This window comes from Osmia lignaria, chromosome 16 (assembly GCF_051020975.1).
Source record: "Osmia lignaria lignaria isolate PbOS001 chromosome 16, iyOsmLign1, whole genome shotgun sequence".
NCBI lineage: Eukaryota > Metazoa > Arthropoda > Insecta > Hymenoptera > Megachilidae > Osmia > Osmia lignaria.
Window position 1 is genome coordinate 8,825,301 of NC_135047.1, and position 25,871 is coordinate 8,851,171.

Here is a 25,871-nt window from a genome sequence, read left to right on the forward strand (position 1 = left end):
AATGCAGGTCTGCTTCTAATCACATACAAGCCTTATAAGCTGTTATCTGTATTAAGATGATATTTGCTGAGAATAATTCTATGTTATGATAATTGACAACAGGTGCCTTTGCTGTTCTTAATGAGAAGACATCATTATTAGTCATCGTAGTGAAAAGGTGTTTGACAGAGGAAGAGATCTTAAATTCAAGCAAAATACTTTATATGCTTTTTCTTTTTTAAATACACTTACATAATGTGTGTAAAAATAATTTTATTAAATTATATAAACATACAATTGTTTATATTGATGTTAAATGTACTATTACAAACAATTGAATCTACCCAAACTTCGTTAAAAGACGAACTCAGGTGAGAAGAACGTTCAAGATAATAAATATCCATTATGAAAGTCTTATATTTCATAAGTAAATCTGTTTTATGTTCTAAAAACCATGTTGTGTTTTAATTAAATTAAAAATTATAAATATAAAACGTGTGTTGCGTTTTTGTTCGAAGAAATTTAACATGTCCATTACCACTGAAAACTTTGGATTTTATTTACAACTTCACGCAACCAGACTTGGAAATTATATGGCCTTGTGAAGTTCGTTTTTACTGGTTATCGTTACAACCATTTGTTAAATTTGTACGTTTTCTACTTGGCTATATAACGCCTTTTATTATAATTCTTGGTAAGAACAACAAAGCACTTTTATCATTATAATACAGTAGACTGTCAATTAACTGGAGTAGTAAAAAATTCGAATTTTTAAAATAATTTTATTTGATCGTATTTTACTTAGAATATTTTTTAATTACTGAATCTAGTTGATTAATTAAGAGGGCCCTCGAAAGTCTCAGAAATCGTGATCGCGTAATGCCGGCATTTTTTTTAAAATTCGGGTCTTTTCCTCTTCTTAATCGAGAGTCTATTGTATTGCATTTCATTTAATACGTTATTCTCAATTATTATTTATACAGGTGTAATATTAAATACAATTTCTTTTGGGATGCTAAGTACTCCTATACTTTGCGAATCGAATTTATCACTTTATTTAAAAGCGCTTGCGTTATCTGATAACGGAGCGCTAGTTTTTAATTATGCTGTAGGTCTTGCTAAATCAAACTTTACGTTTGTTAATAATCTTTTCATGGTAAGTGATTGCTTAAATAATTTTTCGAATTTATCATTTATAAAAATAATTGAGATTTACCTTGTTTTTTGTTTAGAATAATAGGTTCCTGTGTAGTTTAAATTCTGTTAGTATGGAATTCTTCCAATTTACATCTACTTGGTTGGTTGTGGCTCTCACCTGGAGACGAGTTTTCGCTATTATGTTTCCTTTTGGAATACGTAGTTGTTGTAGTAATTGCTCTGAAATAATAACTATTACAATTTTAATATTCGTCAGTTTTATCATATCATTAACAAAGTTATACTCAGGAGGTAAATATTTATATTTTCAAATTTGACTATGTTAATTATTAAAATAAATTACTTAATGTACAGGATACGAAACGGATAGTGTTTTCGAATTTATTCCATGTCAAAAGAAAATAAAACCATGGGGTAGTGCTATGTATTTCTACATTGCTTTATCAACGTGGTTGCCATTACTTTTCATATTTATTGGAAATGTTTTACTTATCTTACACATGAAGAAAACTGAAAAAATTCATTGTCAGTTAACTCGTAAGTAATTCGTCTAACTAGAATTCTGTAATTAAGGAATCATAAATAAATTGAATAGTATCATTTCTTAGAAAATTTCAGACATAAAACAAATAGAACACATCATACTTCCAGAACGTTACTTGTTGTGTCAACCGTTTATTTAATATTACTGTTACCCCTTGGCATAGTTGAAACTTTGGAACTCTATTGGGATATTATCCTGATTAAATTTCCTGCTACTGAAACAAAGGAAAAAGCAGAATATGTACATTGGTACGATTAAAAGACAATAATAATAAAAATAAAATATGTATATACTTATATTTATTTATTTCTAATATCCGACTCTTTCAGGTTGAAAGAGAAAATGTTGTTGAAATGGTGTCGTGGCTTATGTTTTCACGTATACCACTGGAATTTTGCAGTTAATTTCTTTTTATACTACTTAACAGGTGAAAAATTTAAAAAGGCTGTGATACAGACTCTAAGTCGTTACAAAGACGTAATACAATGGTGTCTCGCTAATGGTCCAGGATTGCGTCCGGTTAACAGTCCATCGCTATCTCCACCAATTCTTGGAACTGATATTGTGGAATAATCCACGTCAGTGTTAAATATCTAAAATTTTAAGTAAATAAATTTAACCGGCATCTGCTCTCTGGATAACAGTCCCATTCTTGGACGTTTAGTACGGCACTAATGTATTTTCAGTATATTCCGAATACATTAACAAATGTATATTTTATTACAAATATTCTACACATTTAAAATCAGTACAGTCATCAATTATTGTTGACAAGAGCTATCACGCTTAACGAGCAAAGAATTGCTGATAGTATTTCTGCGTATAATATCATGTTACGAATACTTACAATTAGTATTAATTTTTTTTTTTTTAAAGACTGTTAGCATTAAAGATAACAAAATACTTTTTCCATATGCACACATTTTTATTCTACATATAAATTATTATCATTACTTGTTTTTGCAAACTAAGGAAGAATTTAAAATTTATACAATCATGACATCTTTAATGTTATCACATTAAATAAATCATTTTACGCATATTATAAAATTAATTAACAATGCATCTTAAAGAATAATTGAAAAATTTCAGTTTTTAATTTATTAATTTTGAAATCGAATTCCATCTGATTCCAATATAAATCGTAGAATTAATTAAATTGTTATTAATACTGCAATTGAAATTTTTTGTCATTTTCGTTAATTTTATAACAATCTAGTAGATAGTACAATTGAAAAGTACCTATTTATATACACGCATACATACACTTTCATACATACGTATCTTTAAGAAATATTTTAAATAATTCACAAGTTATGCACAAATTAAATTTGTAAACATGTAATTAAGTATTTACATTAATGTATACGAAAACTTAAGTATCCGGAATATTAAAATGATATATTTCCAAAATTGCGTATCCATATATGTACCACATACTTAATAGTTATATCATCGTTTTTACATTGGTAACTGATTAGGATAGATTTTGAATATAACGAAATACAGTTTAATATGTAATAAATATGAAATATACCCATTTGTTAGATATAGAACTCTTGTTATTTCTAGTTGTAATACGTAATTGCAATCACTCAAAGATTTCTGTTTGTTGTTATACATTTTAAAGTATGATATTACAATTGAAGCATTACGTATTTAACTGTAATTTTATATTAATTGCTGTAAGTATGAAACATTTTATATACATGTAGAAAAATATATAATTGTTTGTTTTATATGTTACTTATACGTACGTAGTAAAGTACAAAATGTATTTTAAAGGATTGTTTCTTGAACAAGTATATCAATTTATTATTGTGTATAGTAAAATTAAAATATATAGAGAATATTGTTTTTAAATTTGATAATACACTACATAGAAAAATATTTGTCTGCAATGCAAAAGACAAACACTTTTATTATCAAGCTATTGTAAATACCATGCAAATTTCTATGTTGATCCCTTTGTACGTGTATATTTCTTCATGCATTTAATGTATAAAAATATATATATATTACATTATTAATGAATAATTTTAATATTTGATAGTTAACTTTATAATAGTAAAAAAAGAACATTTCATGTATTTCTCTTTTTGAATATTGAAAATCTTTAATTATTTTATTCTTTTAATATAGAGAATTAAGCACAGATATTCTAATTTTTAATTTTTGATTTAAAAATTGGTCAAAATATCGTTTCACTAAAATTTACAAAGCAATGGATTCATCTATAAAATTTCAGTCTTTTGCCTTTAGCCATTTAATGATTGAAGAAACACGATTTCCGTTTTAAAAATAATATTGTTGTGAAACTATTGATTTATAACATATACATACAGATTAATTGAATGATGGAATATTACATGGGATTCTGTTCACATAATTTGCTGGAAACTGCCCTTTCCGACCTTTACATTCACCGTACAACCAATCTTGTGATATCCTTGATAAAACTGTGATTTTATCACCTTCCTGCAACACATAGTACACAGAAGATTCAAATGTATCTTGACAATATTGTTTTTTTTTTTTTTTTATCTATGTTTATTAATAAAACCTCATATATGAATTTATCAACTTACATTAAACTTTAAATCTTCTATTGTTTCCCCTTTAAAGGAATAGATAGCAACAACTACATTATCTGGAACACCAGGCAGTGGAACTCTTATATCAATGAAATTAATAGGAAATATTCCTTTTCGGTTTCCTATCCTGCCTTCCATCCAATCATCATTAACTTTTTTAATCAAATATATTTTATCACCTTCGTTAAAAGGTAAATCATCTTCGTGCGTTACAGGAAAGTCATAAAGAGCAATGCCATAAGGTTCTTCACTGATCGTCTAAAAATGTAAAATTAAAGAGTAACAATTGTCTATGTAAAATATATAAATCAAATTATAATTACTTACTGAAAGATCGTTTGTTTCTGTTAAATACTCTGGTGGTGGCGCAGGTGGTGGTATTGTGGGCATTGGTGGAGAAGAATTATCTTTAGTCTCGTTCGGCCATGAATTAGTTAAATCTAATGTTATTGGTTTTGTAAATGGCCCTGCTGTTTTATTAAAACAATTGGACTCTATCTCAATTGAACGATTAATTTTATTCTCTACTCTTTTCTGTGAAATTTTTGGTGCTGGTGGTTTGGGTACTTTTGCACGAATAATAGTAGGCAATGACTGAGTAATTTTTGAACATGTCTGATTAAAAGACATTTGATTATTTGTATTGAAAGCAAAGAACTGTGCATCTCCTATGGATTTTACAGGTTCAACTGTATTGTAATTAGTTACTTCTAATGGTCCAAATGGATCTGACATCGAATTAATTTGCCAAGGGTCATTTTTTGGCATTTTCTTAGCAGATATTCCAAACACATCAAAATCATCTTCAAAGGCACTTTCTGTTTGAGATGTATTTCCACTACTTGTGAATACAGATGGATTTGAATTACCATCGCTGCCAAAACTATCAATGCTAACACCGTCACTACTTGATCGAGTTGTAAAAGTTGGAGAACCAGGTGGACTAAAATCTATTAGACAAACTGATCCATTTGTATGTTCAGATTGTGATATTGCACTTTGTATTTGGCTATTCAATTGTGTTGTACTTAAATGTTCACTTCTTTTCCTTCCAAAAAGATTACTCAATAATTCTGTTGGTTTTGCCTGTATAAATACCATGCGAATACAGTTAAATAACATTTATAAATAAAAGAAACTTTGATTAAATTAATATCTACATACTGGTTTCTTTGATTTATCCTTCTGTATTTGTAAATGATTTTGATTAAACTTTGGTGGTGGTGGTCGAGGAGGTGGTTTCTTCTTTTGAATGGATTGTTGCATAGAACCGTAAACATCATTTCTATGAAAATTAAACATTGTACAAATTTTACACATTATAATACAAAAAATATGTTAACAATAAAAATAATCAAATGAAAAATTGCATAAAAACGTAGCATTGAACTCACGTGCTATTCCACATAACATTTCTTTGTGCTATTGAATTTACAGGTGGACGAGGAGCAGAACGTGTAGGAATTCGCATTTCTGCAAACGAGTATGAAATAAAATTATAATTCAGAATGTAATTTTCACGAGATACGATATCGGAACGTGTATTGGATAGATTACTCGTATAAATTTTTCCTAAACATTCATATACACCGAGGCAAATGCGTAGCGTTAATACAAACAAAATCCGACAACACAATGCCCGTATTCACGGAAGAACTCAAGTACTACAATTACACGCCCACTATCAAATGTCAAACACTTTTTTTAACATTAAACAGATGCATAATGGCAGGGATAATCATTATGAATTTAACGAATTGCAATATTCTTGAATCTGACGTACGAGTCAAAAATGTGACGTAGTAATTAAATTTAATTGTAATATTACATATGTTAATAATAGACTACGACATTTAAATTGATGTTACATAGAATTTCTTGGACTGAACTAACTACTTGATAATTTTCTTTAAATGACAGTTACAATCGTTGACAGGTTTGCGCATACTACTCACCTGTTCTTACGTTTGCGGCCATTTTTCGTTCGACACGATTGCAACTATTATGTATCTGACATCAGGATAAAATATTTAAAATAAATTAATTAAACGATGACACAATTCAATCAATGAACATTTTTCATTTTAACAAAATTTTCTAAGAAAATCAAACGCTGATTAAACAAAAAAACAGTCGTGTGTTACTAAAAAATTTGATTACGTTATTGAGTGATTTCACTCATCGAGGAAAGTTCTTGAATCAATAACGTTTAATTTTTACGATTGCAAAGAACAGTTGTTTTTACAAGTAATACGATCGTTAATTAAAATCTTTATCAACTGTTTATATATATATACATATGTTTTTTTTCCTAGGCAAAACCGTATAACAGATATAAAAATTTTGTAAATTGTTTTATGACGATATATCGTAGGTATACTGATTTGAAATTTGTAAAATTACATAAAAGGCGAATTATTACAAAACTGAAAAATTCTGGGTACATTAATTTCCTCATGGTGGTTAATGTGTAATCTCAGATTCCTAACCTAAACGCAGAAATCTATTAAATAAATACTTTTTTGATTTCTTTATTAATTCTACGAAATATTATTTTTCTTTAGTACGCATAATATAACAATTTTTACTTTGAAAGACTATTACGTAATTTAAAATGTTGAATCTTTTTCCATTATCCAACATGAAACATTAACCTCCAACACATTTTTGTTGTCTAACATCACTCAATAGAAATAATAAAAATTTATAAAAAATATTCTTTAATTGCTTAATATTGTTCAACGCCAGTAGAAATATAATTTAAACATTAAAAGATATTAACATTAAGAATGTTTAATGAAAACTTAATGAAAACAGAATTTTCTAGAAATCTGATTACATAATAATTGGTTCAAGAATATTGCAATACTGGTTTTGTATTTTATTTATCATTTTCTTCAACCCTTGGACATGGTTGGATAGCAGACCCTGGGGAGAGCCACAACTTTAATTTAATTATGCATTTCACATTGTTTTTAGTTTCTAAATTTCACACTGTTCTTTTATACCGCAGTTCACCAGAGTCCATAACTGCGACGCGCAGGTTGGAAGATGGTGGGGGAACGAAGCGAGCTCTCTGCTAATCGCTTCCACTTCGTTTAGGAGTATCGCCAATCAGGGCAAAGATGCGCGCTGGAGAAGCGCGAAGAACGAAAACTGGTCTTTTCGCAGTTATGGACTCTGGTGAACTGCGGTATAGAATTACATTTCCAATATATGAAACCATTTTTATTATATAGTGTGACGAGTAATCCACGCTCTGCTGTTCAAGGGTTTATCACTAACATAAAACAAATAGTATATTTTAATTCCATACAGAAATTTAAATCGACGAGTAAATAGTTGAGGAATAATGTACCATAAACGTCACTTTATTTGTCTATGTACAGAACCTTTTATTAATACTCCTAATTAACGTTTATTAGGATTCATTAGAATTCAGTGAACTGTCTTTATATACACATTTTAGCGTCAGTGAAACGCTGTTACCATTGTACCCTGACTCAAATGATACGAGGAATTGTGCACCGAGTTAAACACATCTAATGCACAGAAAATTACGTTATAAAATATAAAGGAAAAAAAAGTCTCACACATGCGTTCAACATACACACATTCGATAATTTTGCATTTAATTTTACTTTCACAGAAACACAAAATAATCTGTATAGATATCAAATACAATACATGACACTTTCATTTCATCAAGCTATCAGTGAAGATCAAGGGTTTAATCGTTAATTTCTTTTTGAAGATTACACTAAATTCTTTTTAATAGAAAAATGTATAAAATAAAAGTAATTTTTGATAAAATGTATACATATTTCTAACTCGAAAGGAAAAACACAATTCTTAAAATTTAAAACAAACCTTGAAACTTTTTGTAATTTAATGGATATTTAAAAGCAGACATATGAGCATAGCCCGTAAATGAAACAAATATACTTTGCTAATAAAATATAAAAAAAACTTTGATATTGAATTTCTGTTAAATAATGAAATTAAATATTTTTTCGCAACTATAACGATTATACCGTTAGACCTTCCCCAACACATATGCCACCAAAAACGTAAACATCGGATTCTTACATTCTAAAACCGTCTTTAGAATGTAACGAGAAGAAAGAAAAACAATCGATCTCGTCCAAATAGAGGATTAACATGTAAAACTGGGCTCATCGCGCGCGGAATATATTTCTTTTCATGGAAAAGTCAGTCTTGAGGATTGTTAGGTAGTTCTGGTACAATTTGATCCTGACACGAGGATCTGCTGCCGCTGCTGCTGCTGCTGTTGTTGTTGCTGCTAGATGTGGTACACACTCGTAGAGGTTTCGAGAGCCACGGATGTCTCGGCACGTCTTCAGCGTACGGTCTCTCGGACGGTTCCTTTCTCAACAACGAACGTATCAGACATCTTGCTCGTGGGCTAAGACCTTCCGGGACCGCGAAGTGACCACGCGAGATCTTTGCGAACAGGGATGCGTGTTCGGCATCATTGAACGGATAGCGACCGACCAGCATAGTGTAGAGAAGAACGCCTAAGGACCAGATATCGGCTGCTTTACCGGAGTAAGCTCTTCCCGAGCGTAACACTTCCGGTGCCACGTATGCTGGACAACCTCTTCGATCGGTTAACTTGTCGTCGTCCCCTTCTACGATTACAGCGTCCTCCAGACTCTCCAAGCGAAGCCGTGTCCTACAAAACAGAGAAAAGGTTCAGACGTTAAAGAAAAACATGCTTCAGTTTCAGACTTGAAAATTAGAACTGTCCAGTCACACTGAATATGTAACACGAACTGTTTACTCTATAGATTGAGTTTGATCTTTCAAGTAATCGGGGTCGCGTCTAGAATTTTGCAGGTCGTTTTAGCAAGAGGAACATCGCCATCGTGACGATGTAACGTAATTTGCGTGTCATCATGAAACGAAGTACAACGAAAGGATTGGTGAAAGAGAATGCCCCGGCAGTTAATCAACCTGCAAATAAATGCGGAAGTCGCAGAACGGGTCTACGTAATATCCCTGCGGCTGTTGGGCAATTTCAAGCTTTCCACGATGTTTCTTCTTTTCACATCGGTTACGATATTCGATCGATACGCAATCGGAGAGTATCGCAGCATAAGAAGAAAAGAGTTACTAAAAGTCAACGAAGATCAACGCAAATGACCGCTACTATCGACTTGTTGAATTAAAAAGTGCAGGATAAGAAAGAGGGAAAAGAGGAAGAGGGCCTCTCCTGGTGTACGATCTTGAAATCTAAACGAGTGTCAATGGCTTCGAGTGTCGTTTCCTAGAAGGAACCCAGTTTCGACGGCACGTTCTTTAATTGGACGCACGAGACACACGTCGAGGATAGTCAGTTAGTCAGACAGGTACTACAGCTTTCTTCGCAAACTTTCACTCGTAAGTAAACGACTCCTACACGACACACCGGTATCTGAGAAGAGTTCAAGAACCCTGTCGCGTGGACAGTGAATTCTAGCACAGTGATTTCCTCGAGAGAGGCTCGTGTATTCGAGAACGCGGTTGAGAAACAAGTGTATCATTACTAGCGGCCACCTTTTTTTTTCTCTCTCTCTCTCTCTCTCTCTTGTATTTCTTCTTTTAAATTGATTCTCTTACGAAAGTTTCTCGTACTACTTCAAGATTTTCTTTTTGGTTTCTTATGAAAAAGTGTTTGGTAAGTTTTAGAGTTGTTATACAGGACGATTCAGAACGAGCGTAACAAACTCTGACAAACTGATAACGATACAACATAGATTTTATAAATCTTCCTAGCTCTTAAATAAGTTTTTACTATTTCAAGTTCATTGAGAGTCGATCCAAAGTATTGGAAATATACCAGATTCAGTTCGCCGAGACACTTGAACTCTATAAAAAGGCACATCCGGGAAATCATTGATTAGATCGAAAAGAACGGAAGAAGGAACGACAAAAGCGTCAAGGTCTCGGATGGAAATGAATTCCAAAGAGAATTACCCGGTGTAAAATCGTACGATCGATTGGTCCAACTACGGAGGATGTCAAGAACAGTTGATAAAAATTAGACGCGTCATTCGTGGATGGCAATAAATAAATTTGATCGCGAGTATACATCTTTTTTGATTCGATCTGTATACGTCGGCGCATACTCTAATCATTAGAGTTAGAGTGTAATGCAATCACAGAGACGTCTGGACTCGACTTCTGGGGAGGTGGAACGAACTACGCGTTTCCTAATTATACCAGCATTTCAAAATCTCCCCAGCCGATGAACCAATATGCTGCTTTTCTGGCTTGCAACATTTCCCCCGCGTGTCTCTCTCCTCTCTTGTATCTCACTGATCTTTCCTTCTCGCTTCTCCTTATTCTACGCGCGGGAGCAGTTCGTCAAGCGACAGGAATGCGAGCGCAACGCGTGATTAGCCAACTCTCAGCCGACACACAACACACGAAACGGTCTCTCTCGTAAGCTCTTATCATGTAAGTAGACACCTTCCTCCCCCCCGTACACGGCTGTGTTCCGGCGAGTTTTGTTGCCTCGATTGTCCACAAGAGAGCTATACACACGTGTGTGGGTGCCTGGTGTAGTGTTCGCGCCAACAATCACGTTCAACCGCGAGAACACACCTTACGAATAGCTCGACGTGGCGTGGCGCGATCCGTTCGTTCCTTGAATTCATTTCGATTGCGTTCTATCCAACCGAGAGATGCAACCCTTTCCTGGAGGTGACGCGATACGAGGAATGGAATTCTATTCAGTAGGGCTTTTGTCGTTTGATAACCAACTGTCGTGTCAGCATCATCGGGCTGTGGCTACTATCAGTATGTAGGTACCTACGGTTTGTAAACTATATATATATATATATATTATACTGAATTGTTCTTCTAATCCCTTGACCATTAAAAATGATTAAATTACATTTCAACCCCCACCCTCCCATCTCCAAATCTAGGTAAAGTGGATTTCAATTTTTACAGAAATTATGTACTATTACCTAATACGTGCAATTATGCGGCATGAACAGAATAGCTGTCTGTTTGAAATGCAACGGTGGTGACAACACGACTTGTCGAATTCGTAATTGGCAGTAAATAACCGAGAACCTTAGATAAGAAGAGAAAATAGAACGGCATTCATTAAAGGTGGAAGGGTTGCATTATATTCGAGTGTAGTTCGATCCGGTGAAGGGGAAGTTAATTTATGTAGGCGTGGAAATACTTTTTTCAAGATACCTCTCATACATCTCGATGGTGTGAAGGAATTACAGGCGAATATGGAAATGAAACGAACACGAACTGGTTTTCCATGGCTGTCTGAAACACCACGTGCCCTCTCACTCGCTCAAAGAATGCCACAAACGATACGTGGGCGTACCGTATCATTAACGCTCATGTCAAATTAACAACTAGTTTGTCACCTTAATACGCAACACTTGTTGCTGGATCGCTCGGTTAATTTTGCCAATGTATTATATGTATACATATATTGTAGGAGTGTGCGAATACCCGAAAATTTTGTCTTACCTTGATTCGTCGGCGAATACGAATTTCCTGAGTTTCAGATCTCTTAGCACAACCCCGTACTCGTGACACGTAGCCACGGCCCTGGCTGCTTGCCGGAAAAGCCGCCTCGCCTCCGGTTCCCGTAGCCTTCTGCGTGCTCTAACATAGGCGTGCAGATCACCGTGATGACCCTCTAGTAACAGATAGCGTCGACCTCCAGGTGCTTCCACCACGCCTGCCACACCGCTCGCTGCCCCGGTACCTTCTAATCGAAGGTGAGCCTGTAGTAGTGCCTCGCAACCTTTGTCGCCCACGGTCAACGCCTGAAATACAGGAATATCGTTGCGTCACTGGGTAGTTGGTGATAGTACGTATTACATATCCGAATCGATGGGGATTAGGAAAAATGGTTTTACCCTTGACAACAGCTCGCGTGATCGAGAACGAATTTCGAAATGGAAATAGTGTTCGTTTTATTCGGCAAAACGGTAGGCATTAACACCGTACCAAGGAAATTACATTTCATTATTCCTTGCATCTTATCGTTAGGATTCTTTCAGGAACGGTTCATACGGACGCGGCTTAACGTTCTCAATATGTAATGCGCACAATATCTGCCATTGTGCTTGATAATTGTATTGTACGTTAGCATTGACCGGTTAATACGGATATCCGCAGCAGACAATACGAATACGGCTAGTTTTTTACTACAGTGCACGTGCTCGTGTTTCTTCTGGAAATATTTATAATATTGCCTTTTAAATAATTTAAAAATCTCTTTACTTATCGTTTAAAAATTGTATTACTAACTTTATCACCAACTTTATCAGCGCGCAGTAAATTTGAATATTATGTAGGTGTATGTATGTACACGGTCAGACGGGGCGGACCAAGGAGAGAGCCACAACTATTTAATTTTTGGACACATCTCTGAAACTTCAAAGAGCAGAAAATTATGTATACATATTACCTCGGGACCGAATCTGTTAAACATTTTGAGTGTAACGATCGATCGACACCGAGCGATTTCGTAAAGAACGCAGTGTACGTATACATACCCTTATTAAACTAATGGAACTCGAGTTTCGAAACCGTGTCACGTTTCGACACCACGAGACGAACGGGCGGATGTACAAAGTTTCAAAAGTAACCAAGATTTCGTGTACCTGCTCCTTTATCGACCTATTTTGTAAAGACACATGTTATCACGTTGAACCTCGAGCTAATCGTAAACGACCGAGGTATCATCAAAATTTGTATTCTTAAAACAGCAAAGTTTCTTTAGGATTCTACCTATGAATCCTACGATTGCGATGACAATGTAAATAATGGTTGTCCGTCATGCCAGAAATTTTTCTTCTTTTCAACTCTAAGCGTATACTCTAAAAAGTATATATTTTTCAATTAAATTTAAGAGTCGGATTTATTTATTTCATACAGTAATGACAAATATTTTGCCTAGTGGCAAACGCGGCCCCGGTGAAAACAGTATAAATAGCATTGATGTAAGTATTGTCGGTATAAACAGATCCCAAGGATGTAGTAAATCCTATTCGTTTAAAAAAAGCTCAAATTAAATACATGGACTGTTACTACATTTGTAAAAACAAATTGTCGGCACATAAAAATTCGTATTTGACTAAAAAATCATACAAATATCGATTTCTTTGTTTTTTTGGATAAGGAAAAACTTGGTACAAGGTAAATACAGAAAGAATGACTTCCAATTTCAAAAGATTGAGCAATCGTCCTACAAAATGTTCCTAAGAAATGTTTACGTGGTGCTATGATTAATACACGAATAGCGTTACGTAGCGTGTTTTATCATGAGTAAATAAGAAAGAAATAGCACGAATCACGGGTACTCGAGCCAAACGAAAATAAAGCAGGCCAATTTTTGTCCATCCGGGTTATGAACCTCTCGGTGTCATCGACCGATAACACGAACCCGTTCGCTTCGATCCGAATCGAATACGAATGAAAAGGCCTTAAGGCGACAGTTTAGAAAGGTAATTTCCATCGATACAGCGTGTAACTTTTATTCAACGCGGTTCTGTTCGTTGTTGCACATCTGCCTTCGAGTCTTACCCGACACATATCCTGGAGGCAGGATGCGTTTGCTTGCTCTATCCTTGAGGATAAATACAACGAAACGTTTCGAAATCATTGATTACACATTTCTTTTTTCCTACCTTTTACCCTTCTTAGTTAACAAAGTTAATGTTAGACGTTAGTTTAAATGTTTGTGAATAGGTTATGAATACGAAGGGGAGATCGGACTCTCGCCATGTATCCTTAGATGTGTCCAGTTACTTGTTGGTACTTTTATTTTACGATTAATTATTTGCATTTACCAACATTTATACAAAATACGACGATTAGAAATAAAAAAAAGCATTGAAACTCACCTTCGCGACGATCTGTTTGCCGGTATGAACATCGACGCATCGATAAAGCGCGCTGCCTTCAGCTGGACCAAGAAGTAGATACCGGTCCCCGAGTATGGTGGGTCCGTGATGATCGGTTGGCAACGGTTCATAACTAGGAAATACAACTGCCGGCACTGAATTTGTTTCGTCGCTCGTTGGCTGTTGACTAAGATCCTGACTACTGTTCGGACTGACCAAAAACTTTCCATTGTTGGTACGAGTCACTTGCAGATGAAGAGGATGCTGCCTAACGGCGGCTGTCACTCTCATATTGTGCCGTATTTACACGTGCACTCTTGTTTACCACTCGCGACACTACTGCCTTTTTTTTTTATTATTATTATTATTATTATTTCTTTGTGTCTTCACTACCGTATTTGAAAACAGTTTTATAATTCGTATTATTGTCGGTGAACCGATAAAAGAGAATAGTCATTGAACACACTTCACGTCACAAGATTACCACGCGGTAGCTGCGACGATTATCGATTTTTTTAAACGGATCTATTAACGCTCATAACCTCTAACGATGTAAACGCGTGTATAATTACTAATTAATTATTGGTTAGGAATATCATCACTTGTGCGCGGGCCCACGCAGTGTTGCTTCGTGCTATCGATGGGTCCTTGGACGGAGATCTTCGTAGGTGACAAATTGGTCACTTTTATGTTTAATTTCTGCAAAAAATAAATGAAATTGAATGATACAATTATAATTTAAACATAAATAATTTGATATAAATTTGTGGGTATACGAAATATAAAAAAAATACATATTATAAAATAGGACAGCAGAATAGTGTCAATTACACGTAGGTACATATTCGTAATAGGTCTCGAATGACGAGAGTTCCGTTCATTAACTCTATGTGATTCACGGACAATTTCAAAAGACGATGTTTCGACATTCGTCCTGCCTGGTGCGCAATTTCCATAGAGAAGGGGACACTGTAAGGTCAGGGATATATCGCTGTAAGGCGGTCGTTGCGCCGCGCCATTCTACCCAGCTGAGGAAGCCGAGGAAGCCAAGTCGCAGAAAAATTATAAAACGTGATGCAAGAAAATCGCGAGACATTATTAATGCCACTAATTGCACAACAAATTTTTCCCGTTTCTTTCGTTTATTTATCACCTTGTCGCACGAAACTGATAATTCCGCATATCAATTACCATACATATGTAGATATAGTATACTACATTATATACTATTTAAAGTATATTACATTTTAATACTGTCTGAAAAAACATGTACAATCATCTGCTTCTTGTAAAAATCAGTTTTCTAACTAGGCTTGCTGAAACTCAACGATACTGTATGTAAATTCAATGACCTTGCCGGTATGCAATCAGATTGCGAGATCTGTCGCATATAAATTACGAGATACAAAATTAAGACAAAATTATAGGCTATTTTTTAATAAATATTTTTAAATAATACGACAAATAATACGACTCAGGTTAGCTTTAAAAAGTCAACTTGATTGTTCGATTCCACGATAAGCAGAAAAATTCAGACTATCGATATTCGTGAAATCGCGCCATTACGATATCTGCGCACTTGCGCAAAACTTCTACCGTTCCAAAGATCAGGGATGTATGTACATACGTGAAAGTATTTACTTACTTCGCCCCCCAGTTTCCCTCCTCAAAAGATATTAATTCAGACGAGAGCGCGATTCAAAATCGTCATCTTTACACCGAAAGACTGACCGGAATACGTTTTTATTTTCGATCACTCGAACATGAGAGGTCAGCGGTGTATCGACAGGTGCGGAACTCCGTACTGGAACTCGTGAGCAGTTGAGCAGTGAGCGTCCTCTATCCACGTTCATTGAATGAACGAGAATCTGACGAAATAGTCTGCTTAGAATTAGTGAAGGATTGCGTCCACACGGTAGCGCGTGTTGAAACGCGTGTATACCCGGACACGCACACTACCAAGCAGATAGCAGATATCCTTCGGTAAGGTCAAAATGGCGGAGTTCCACAGTTGTCACGGCGATATTGCGGGCACCGGTTGCATTAATAGCGCGCAAACATGACGCAATACAGCGAAATAAATTGCCTAACACGTTCGTTCACGTAGCCCCTAACTTTATATTGATGGATTAAATCGGCCTTTAACGATAAGTAACTTCCGACAAACAAAAAAGAAACTACAAACAATGACAACAAAGTATGGCTTCCTTCGATCGTTGGAATATAAAAGTACAAAGCCAGTCATTTAAGTAAGTGGTCAAACATGAACCTGTTTTTTTATTCAAATACTCGATCAACAAAAATATATATCCGAATATTTTGTATAATTCACATTGGTAGATGAAGAACATTTCAATTCTCAAATTGGTCAGATGTCACAAAATTATTAAACGTCTGAAAGGGGTAGCGCACCAAACAAAGTAAGCAAAGATACAATGAAGAGGTTGACATCGATCTGGTACGTGTCAGTAATAATCACTGCACTTTGCACTGTACTCGCGTGAGGCTGATACGCAAAATATCTGTACGCGCACACACTACAAACACATTCCTTTTTCATTTGAAATACATTTGCCCAAATGTATACAGCAGGATGAAGATGGATTACCTTTGTAATGTTCTTCTTGTTGCCGTACGTTCCTGAACGGGAGGCTGAGATGGAGAAACAGCCAGACGTAACCGAGTTTCCCCCAAATACGTTGTTAATAAACCGCCGTCTGCTCGAAAAGCATACACCTGGTTTTTAACCGGGCGTACTGGTTTTTCGAATAGCGCGCGCGTTGGATAAAACCTGGTCTTCTTTCCGTTGCTTCTACCTTGGTGGATGTTGGTAGGTGTCTTTCTGTCTACGGTTCTCACAATTCGTCTTCCGACCAGCCGTCGTGTTAATGTTTCTCTTTCGTCATACAGCACGGAGGACTGAACGATTTCAGAGAAACGGTGAAAAGCTGAACGGTTACGAACGAGGGAGAGACTGTGCGGAGAGATTTGTATCCCGCGCAACGGACGGTCCAACGTTTTGGGCCGGCCCTCCGCTCAGAAACGACGGCGGCAGCAGAACAAACAAGTACAGACCGATCGCGCCATTGTGCAGCAAACGACTAAGGCTACAGTCGCCGCCTCAGGTTAATCCGACGGAATCGGTAAGTACGCGTCAGGGAGGGGTAAGCAAATGCGCATGCGCGTTTCACAGTCTTGCCAGTGTCGACGTAAGAGCCTTGCATGAATGGGTGCTTCGTGTTCTTTTTTTTTTTTTTTGTTCCTGAAAACGTGATTCAAATTTTACAAAATACGTTGCGTATACCTGACGTATCCTTACGGTGAGATATTTCTTTTTTTACATTTTGATAGAACAATACCGCTTATCGTATTAAAGTATTAAACGCGTCTCATATATGACAAAAGGAATTACCAACCATGCATATTTTTACCAACATTCTTAAATTGTGTTAACACTTTTCTTCCTCCCGTAAAAATAGTCGATCGCTTCAAAATTACTATAACACTCTACACATAACGTGAACATGTTTTTTTTTCCATTTCATATCGGTCACGTTACTGATTCAGCACTTTTATAACCAGCTTTTACATGTTTAGCAATGCGCTTTTAATTTACATTTAATTTACACCGATGATGCAACGAGCCACAAAATTACGCGATAATGATAGAAGGCAATGAAAGCGTGTTCTTTTTGTTTCTATTATTCGAAAATGGGGCCTTGCGATTTTGAGATGCGCTACTGGCCACATCAGTGCGTACGTGGGCACCCTAAACCGCGACACGCGGTCGTGCACGTAAATCTTTCATACATTCACAACAGACAACAGACAACAGACAAGAGACTATCCGTAACATCAATTATCTCTACATCATTCGAATGTCATTAGCAGGTAACATAGATTGAAAATTCTTATTAAAATTTTACTCCATACGAACATGACCAAACATGTTTGTCGTACAAAAATTTATTAGGTTAACCCTGGGACGGTGAACCATGAAGATAGTCCCAATTTGAATGTAATTTTGTATTTCATATTATTTTCATTTTCTACATTTTACACTGTACCTTAAAAAATTATTCTTCCAATATTAATTAAGTATAATTAATATACCATCTCGATTAACTCACAAGACTCCGCTGTTCAAAGGCTAATTATCGTATGTACATACATAAGTGGTTGGACACTTTTGAAGCCTCTTGGGCGATAATACATAAGTGATTGCAAAAGTGTACAGTTTTTGACTATTCCTTTCGCATAAATGTTGTGTCCTTGACCTACCTTAACGTTCCTTAGTAACCGCGGTAGGCACGCTTTAAACAATTGGTGATAACTAAGGGCATGTAACCTCACCCACGTACTTACTCAGCTATGACCGTGAGAAAGCTTCTTATCGTCTCATGTACTTTTTGTCACACAGAAATGGTAGTTTCACAGATATATGTATGTACATACATATTGTTGAGTCATTTCTCGAAATACACTCGAAGAATTTATTTCTTTGTACAAAGTTGGATCATAACTTAATACTTTTTAGTTTTGCTTACGTAATTTGTCATTAGTCGTATGCAAAGCGTATTTACGATATCGGTTGATCAAGGTAATTAAAACATTCTAGTCGTTTTTCAATAGGAAGTCTTCTGCGTTTCGCACAGTAGAAAATGTTTATAGTTTATTGTAACGTAAATTGTATACGTGTACTTATGTATGTATGTATGTATATTCTTCTGAAGGGATACGGTTGATTGCGTGGCGTTTGAATCAGGCTGGAGTCAGGGTAAGACCTTCGAATTTCTAAACGAGCTCGACGACCGGATATTGGTCAACTTGGTGCTTTTTCCTTTTAACGTACTCGATTCTGCTACCTGCGTGGGTGCTTCTTAATTCATTTTGCTGGATGATGATTTTTGAGGAAGTATAAAAAGTGTAACGACTGAGATCTGATGCAACCATCTTCAAAATTTACAAAAACCAATGTGAGATCATTATCGATTTTACGCTTTGCTAAAAACTTCATATCGACAATATTTAAATCACTGATTTAAATCCATCGTTAATAATAGATCTGTTTCTTATCGAAGTAAAAACTTTAACATATTTCTGGTACGTTCTAAAATTCACTTTTTTGAATCTTACAATTGGTTAGAATAGTAAGGGAGTTGTTCTACATTTTTAGGAGAGCCACGCCCACTTTGGCCCCTATCTATAAGTAATTACGTCAATGATGATTTGTACGAATTTAATTATACTGGATATAAATCAAGACAGTGATTACGCAGTTACACGTGCTTTTCCACTCGTCATCAGACAGTACTCGTTAGTTTGTGAAAATATTTAAAGAAATCTGATTATCAGTTTAATCATGAATGAACAATGTATACATTTCAACAAAGTTGGTAATTGATAAATGTAACTAATAGAGTATGAGGAGAATTAATTTAGTAGATGTTTTCATAGCTCAGGTTTCATACCTAATAGGATCAGTTATTTAATTTTCCAATACGAAATACAATTGTGAAGTATCTTTAAATGATCGATTTCGATAAAAATCTTGTAACGGATCGATAATGATCTGTTCGATGTGTCATGTCTTCAATAAATCCCGTAAATTATTTTACGCTTCAATTGAAACGTGCAATAATTGCTTTCATAACACGTTCGTGTTTTTATCGCGAGTCTCCTTATCTGTTATTACCTCCAAAAAGAAAAAAAGATACGTTTTGCAATATGTACAGTAGGTGTACATACATGACAGCGTTTTATTGTTCGATAAACGGAAGCGTGCACGGTTTTCATCGTTCCGGGAAAGTCGGCTCACTTTCCTTTAGATAAAAATCTAATTTCTATCTTCGAATCGTATAGGTCTGATATACTAATAACCGGTAGCACTGATAACACTGGTATTATGTTTAATTTCGTATCTATCGTAAACGAGGAATTCACAAATAAGATTGCGAATATTAAGGTGGGAGAACTGAATTTCATTCCCCTAAGGTTCTTGGCTCTTATCCAGGTGCTAATCGATAATGTATCCTAGATGGTATTTACATATATGTATGTATAATCAAATTGAAACCTTACAATTAGTGTTGAACCTCTGTTAGCATTGTTTTATAATAGTTGATGTAAAGGAAGTAAAAAAGAAGAAGAGAAATGATCTTGATTGGTTCAATTGTTAGGAAAGACAAAATTGTCGCGAAACTGTTGGAGAAATGCGTTTAAAAATATGGACAGAGGATAATGAAGAAACCGGGTTTACAAACGTCAGATTATTAAATTCTTTTAGATATACTCGAGGTCATTGGGTGGCTGCTTGATAATTCCCCAGGCTGATCGAGCGACAGGCAAACATTGAACGAGAATACGTGACGCTCGTCATGCCATCATGAATTTTATGGACGCGGCTTTCTTTACTTTTCCTCTTGCTTGCATATAGCTGTGAAAGAGATTAAAATCGTGTTGTCGTGATTACTCGTGCAATTACTCATCGAACGGTATTGTAGATTGCTGACTAAAACCCAATGGAATACGGTGACGGAAGTATCCGGTTGTCTTTGTGCTTCGTGATTCGAACGAAAATTTCGATGAACTTGCGTAATAAACTCGATTCCGGAAAAAGCCTGGCTGGCTAATCGCATATTTGTTCGTTAATCGCGATTTTACGTGGTAATTTCAGATAAACGAAAGACTTAAGACTTAATTGAATGCTTCTAGATTTTTTCAACTCTGCTGATGTCCGAGACGAGAATGATAAATTTTATCTGAATTCGATGTAACAGCTGACCGGCATTGCATCTTGCGGTGTAATCAATGATGAAATGTATCATGTTGAATCACCTTACGATTAGACGTCAAAGACACCATTGTATTTCATTTTTTTAAACGATTATTGCGTTTAGTGGTGTAATTGATAATTTTAAAAAAATTCACAAAATGCGCATTGAGATCTGATATTTTTCGAACTGTTTTTGTTTATAACATTTTAATAAACAACTACCGCCGAGTAAAATCTACAGAATACTACTCAAAGTGATAACCTTGAGAGCATATTAAAAAGTCATTGAGATTAGAGAATGGTATCTTTTTCTAAATATTTACCATTATTTTTAAAACATTGCAGTATTATATCGATAATATGTATACATTTGTTTACCTTACCTATCTCTTGAGAAGCTCGTTCTCTGCAGAGACACTGTGTTGTACATTAACTACTGTCTACTCGCCGAGAGAAAAGATTCTCTCGACGGCCTTCAAGCGCACTCGATAAATTCTCATGCATGCGATTTCAAGGGATTCGAGCGTGTAACTGGGTCATCCCGACAAGGATACGTTGCGAGTGCAATTTATCGAGTGCTGCTTTGAAACCGCGAGGAAAACCTCGTACGATGTCAAGTTCGACTACCACCAATCTCGTTCAGAACGTTTTACTCGAAATTTAAATTTTTTTTTCATTATTAACCAGTTACGTATCAGATGTTACAAATATACATGTATAATCTTTTAAGGAACAGTGTAAAATTTAAGAGTTCAAAGGGGGTTAATACCTCGCAACGTTATTGTCGAAGGATAACTTCCTCTTGCATTACGAGATGGCGGCCAACCTGGTAATTATTAATGACTAATCGAGGTAAAACTAAAAACGTGACCCTGTGGCTGTGCGTTCTTCGCACGAATTAGAAAAGTAAGATCGACTCGACCTCGAAATCGATATTGCAAAGTAGTCGAATGACGCGGTCCTGGCTGACCGAATCCGACGCGTCTAAGGACTCGAGACGAAGGTCGGTGACAAGGAAAAAAGATGGGACCAATGCTCTATCGTACGGAATGAAGTGTCGATCCTTGGCTGGCCGCTTCTTACGAAACGACATTGCTTCGTTCACGACGACCAGAGGGATCGGTTCGATTTGCTCACGTGCCATTGCGACGACCGATTGAGAAATGGCCATGATAACGAGATTCATCGAACCCACCCTCCCTTTCTCTCGTCTCTCCTGGAAACTCTTCGTTCGTTCTACTTCAAAATTTAACCCATTCGTATACATGCTATGGTAATTATCGCAAAATTTATTTTTCAATTTATTTTTCATCGGCATTATTTCGTCGTACAGTAAAAAAAAAAAAAAAAAAAAGGAACAGAAAAGCAGAAACGAAGAAACAGGATAACAGATAACGTTAGATAATACGAGTTATTGCGAATACAATGTCTGTCGGCGTATAATACATTTCGTAATGCTCAATAAAACACACTGGTGATAACAGTTATTCACTTATTTTCTTGCACTCGCCTCGTTGCATCAGTGTGTTGGAATATATGTAGTGTTTCTTTGCTTTCAAACAAATATATTTTTTTTTCAGTTTGATAAATCAAATTCTTTCATTATTTTGCGAAAAAAAAAAAAAGAAAAATTGGTAGAAGAATGATAAATCTTTTTATTGTAGAGGATGTTTAAACATTTCTTCTTCATTGAATGTTAACCCTGGAATGGCAAACCATGGTGACAGCTCCAATTTTAATTCTATTTCAATTCTATTTCATATTATTTTCACTATTTTGCCCTGATAGTTGTCGCGATACGATTACCTACCTGCGAAAACTAACGAGGCATTTCTAATATTGGTTGAATGTGTTCACGATATCCTTTTATCATTCATGTTTTTTATTCCACCTTTAACATGATTTGTCATCTTTGCATATTGATTTTGCCTATCTGATCGCATGCGTTTTGTTCGTGCACCGAAATTCACCTGACAAAACAAGGAATTTCGAAATGTGAAGACGAGCGCGGAAAACAAGCTATCTAATCGTCTAAATTTTGCAAGTCGTTTCAACTTGCACAATACGATTAATACTCTTGTCTATATCCTCTTGATACTTAAAGAATACAAGTTTCTTTATAAAAATTTTCAGAATAATGAAATAAAAATGTCGATTATGTGGATTAACACTGTATTTCAGAATAACATCTATTAAAAATGTATATTTATTCAGTATACTCGTGCTTTCTCGATTCTTCGCGGTACATAATGCGGTCTGTCGATGAGAAAAACGAAGAAAGGTGCAGCCTGTGCACGGGCACACGAGACTCGATACACCCTTGCAGCTTGCCTGCTCTAAGGTATCCTTCGTAATCCTGGTTATCTCGTGCTGCGTGCCTTTGCAGGGGCCTGCAGGCACATCTGCTGTTGCTAAAGCTAAAGAAAGAGGAAATCGCCGCGAGGAGACCTCTGGAGAATGGACGTTGTGTTCTTGGATCGTTACTCGTATATACATACATACATACATACACCTAACACCTGCCTCTGTAAGCTATTCCGTTTCTGCCTCCTTTTTGTTCCTTGATTACCTTATGCCTTATGGCCTTATGGCATCGGCCACGAAAGGAACAGAGAAGAAGCGAACAAGGCTCGTGCTACTCGTCCAACGATCTACGGGTTACCTGATCTTTGTGGGTTTTATGGTCAACCTTGGTTCATCCTAAATTTCCGGAAATTGGCCTGACTGTTTCGAAATTCCTTTCAAACGCGATGGAATTTAAACCTTAAATATGTACCTGAATCGTCCTTCTTATTTTGTCCGTTTACATGGTTCGTTGTGGTCTGTATTGATAAACAAAGGTACCTATGTATACATATATGTACATTTGAACTCAGTCAGGTGCAGAACGAAAAAAAGAACAGCCATTAGAATCATAACGGAAGACATTAAATTCGCGACAAAAATAATACGAGTTGAATTGCTTCGAAAGTGAGTTTCTCTACGAGTAATAAGACAATCCATCATCGATTTCTCAGGCCTTCCTCGTGGCCGAGTACGAACGTCGATCGAAGGCTGCATTTATTTGGGTCGCGTATACCAGCAAATTATCTCCCCGATCCTTCCGCTCTTACAACGTCTCTGACCCCTATTCTTACTTTCCTATCAGTCTTTATCATGTATTTATAGTCGTCTCGCGGTTACTTGTGTATTGTTTTACCAATACTCGTTGGATTTTACGAAAGTGTCTGGTGAGCAATGCTCCACGTTGAAATTTCAACTATAGTACATACTCTTGTTGCTTCATTACTGGAGAATTTCATTAATTGTGTAAAAAGATGATGAAGCGTTCAATAGAAATTCCTGATCTCCTTATTGTTACGCAATGTATTGTAACTGAATCGATTGTCTGCTATTTTAGTATCCGCGTTTCTTATTTTACATTATATGTATATAGTAAGAGGGAAAGCTTTCGCGGTCCATAAAGAGAGTACCAATTTTAATTTAATTTTGTATTTACACTGTTTTTTATACACTTTCATTCATTCTAATATTATTTTATACATAAATATTTATACAAATTTCTAAATAAAACTAAATTTCAGTTTTTCCAAAATGTCGAAAAGCACGTCGTCGCAATCACCATCTAAGGAAAAGCAGGAAGATAAGACGGATCCGGGAGCTAGTAGACACGGGAACTTCATGAATTATTACCAATTCCATCCTGCGGAAGAGCGCGTGCGACAACTTCCGTGTGGCGTGTGGCGGTCGGCTCATCCGGACCGGAAATACGTAGGCCTAGACGTCGGCTGTAACGCGGGGGTAAGACTGAAACAGCTGTCAGACAAAATAGCATGACTCGACCGTGATCCGAAATTACAAACGACGTGCTTCCTTTTTTTTTTTTCCTTAATAATTACTCGGATTACTTAGTCGCTGCTTCCGGAAATTCTTCCACTTTTGCTAAATAAAAATTCATTTAAAAATTATCTCTCTCCATGGTTCGTCGTCCGAACGACCTAAAAGTGGTAGGTAACTATTGAAAGTGTGTTACGATGTAACAGAAGGGAAATGGGAAGCAGAATAATAATGGCAAAACTTTACGAACGTTCTTAAGTACTCGTTTGCAAATAAATCGTAAGGTAAAGGATTAATGATTTCAGGATTTAACGTTCGTGTTGCACGACTTCCTCGAGAAGGCTTTATCGGCTGATCAAGCAGAGATCTCTCTGCTTGGCGTGGATCTCGATCCGATCTTAATCGAGCGAGCAAGGGAACGCAACCCACGACCGGATCGTATTATTTTCGAGTGCCTCGATTTTCTAACCGAGGATCGTAACCGGACACTGTACGAATACCTTCGACGGTTCGAGAAGTCACGCTTCGACGTTGTCTTTTGTTTCTCCATTACAATGTGGATTCACTTGAACTACGGTGATAAAGGACTGATCGAGTTTCTACAGAAAGCATGCTCGATCGCTGAAATGATCGTGATCGAGCCTCAGCTATGGAAATGCTATAGAAACGCGTCAAGAAGGCTAAGACGATCCACGGCAGAGGATTTTCCTTTGTTGAAAACTCTGAAGCTTACCGGTGATCCGGCGACTCACATTGAAAACATATTGACGGGACTTTGTAATTTCCGAAGAGTCACGGTTACAGTGGACAACGAGTGGAAACGAAGATTATTAATTTATGCCAGGACGCGATCAACGATCGATGATGAGTTTCCGTATGTTAATCGACGTCAAATGAATGAACGATCGACGAGTTTTAATTCAACTGTTGCTGCTGAGAATACAAATGATATTGTTTAGTATGAAAGGCTGACGCGATTAAAAGATAAACACAATTTTCTTATCTTGCTATAAGTTGTATAATTTTAGGATATTTACCTCCTATAACTCATATTTTCTTATACTTCTAAAGTTACTAATTTTCAATTGTAA

The 25,871-nt window shown here is 35.9% G+C and overlaps 4 protein-coding genes across 17 annotated transcripts; 2 read left to right on the forward strand and 2 right to left on the reverse strand.

Annotated features, from left to right (window-relative positions):
- Positions 1-222: 222 nt before the first annotated feature.
- On the forward strand, positions 223-2,565 carry LOC117600722 (uncharacterized). The gene is given in 9 exon segments (XM_076693034.1): positions 223-350; positions 498-673; positions 963-1,135; positions 1,212-1,428; positions 1,492-1,674; positions 1,746-1,929; positions 2,011-2,171; positions 2,368-2,437; positions 2,439-2,565. Coding segments are annotated over 9 exon segments (1,407 nt in total). The 5' UTR covers positions 223-234.
- On the reverse strand, positions 236-8,491 carry l(3)05822 (SH3 domain-containing lethal (3) 05822). Of its 10 annotated transcripts, none has more exons than XM_034316497.2 (10): positions 6,880-7,030; positions 6,231-6,285; positions 5,670-5,748; positions 5,440-5,560; positions 4,603-5,361; positions 4,270-4,533; positions 2,140-4,159; positions 1,975-2,067; positions 1,783-1,892; positions 236-1,699 (listed from the first exon to the last, which is right to left on the reverse strand). In XM_034316497.2, exons 1-7 carry the CDS (start codon positions 6,916-6,918, stop codon positions 4,028-4,030), a joined length of 1,449 nt encoding a protein of 482 aa, XP_034172388.2. In that variant the 5' UTR covers positions 6,919-7,030; the 3' UTR covers positions 236-1,699; positions 1,783-1,892; positions 1,975-2,067; positions 2,140-4,027. The 10 variants fall into 10 exon arrangements, with proteins under 10 accessions (XP_034172388.2, XP_034172384.2, XP_034172387.2 ...); XM_034316493.2 differs by having other exon boundaries at positions 1,783-1,895; XM_034316496.2 differs by having other exon boundaries at positions 236-1,356; positions 1,490-1,699; positions 1,783-1,895; positions 1,975-4,159.
- Positions 8,492-8,690: 199 nt separating this feature from the next.
- trbl (tribbles pseudokinase 2) lies at positions 8,691-16,918 on the reverse strand. 2 transcript variants are annotated; one of them, XR_013063636.1, is made up of 5 exons: positions 16,777-16,918; positions 14,169-14,867; positions 12,571-12,696; positions 12,177-12,493; positions 11,943-12,083 (listed from the first exon to the last, which is right to left on the reverse strand). XR_013063636.1 is itself a non-coding variant. In XM_076693033.1 (3 exons), exons 2-3 carry the CDS (start codon positions 14,457-14,459, stop codon positions 8,837-8,839), a joined length of 426 nt encoding a protein of 141 aa, XP_076549148.1. In that variant the 5' UTR covers positions 14,460-14,867; positions 16,777-16,918; the 3' UTR covers positions 8,691-8,836. The 2 variants fall into 2 exon arrangements, 1 of the variants encoding a protein (XP_076549148.1); XM_076693033.1 differs by lacking the exons at positions 11,943-12,083; positions 12,177-12,493; positions 12,571-12,696 and adding an exon at positions 8,691-8,971.
- Positions 16,919-17,171: 253 nt separating this feature from the next.
- On the forward strand, positions 17,172-25,739 carry LOC117601029 (putative RNA methyltransferase CG11342). 4 transcript variants are annotated; one of them, XM_034317246.2, is made up of 4 exons: positions 17,515-18,059; positions 21,734-22,216; positions 24,528-24,744; positions 25,086-25,739. In XM_034317246.2, the coding sequence occupies exons 2-4, from the start codon at positions 22,107-22,109 to the stop codon at positions 25,737-25,739; spliced, it is 981 nt and encodes a 326-aa protein (XP_034173137.2). In that variant the 5' UTR covers positions 17,515-18,059; positions 21,734-22,106. The 4 variants fall into 4 exon arrangements, with proteins under 4 accessions (XP_076549146.1, XP_076549145.1, XP_034173137.2 ...); XM_076693031.1 differs by lacking the exons at positions 17,515-18,059; positions 21,734-22,216 and adding an exon at positions 17,172-17,311; XM_076693030.1 differs by lacking the exons at positions 17,515-18,059; positions 21,734-22,216 and adding an exon at positions 17,362-17,488.
- The last annotated feature ends 132 nt before the right edge of the window (positions 25,740-25,871 follow it).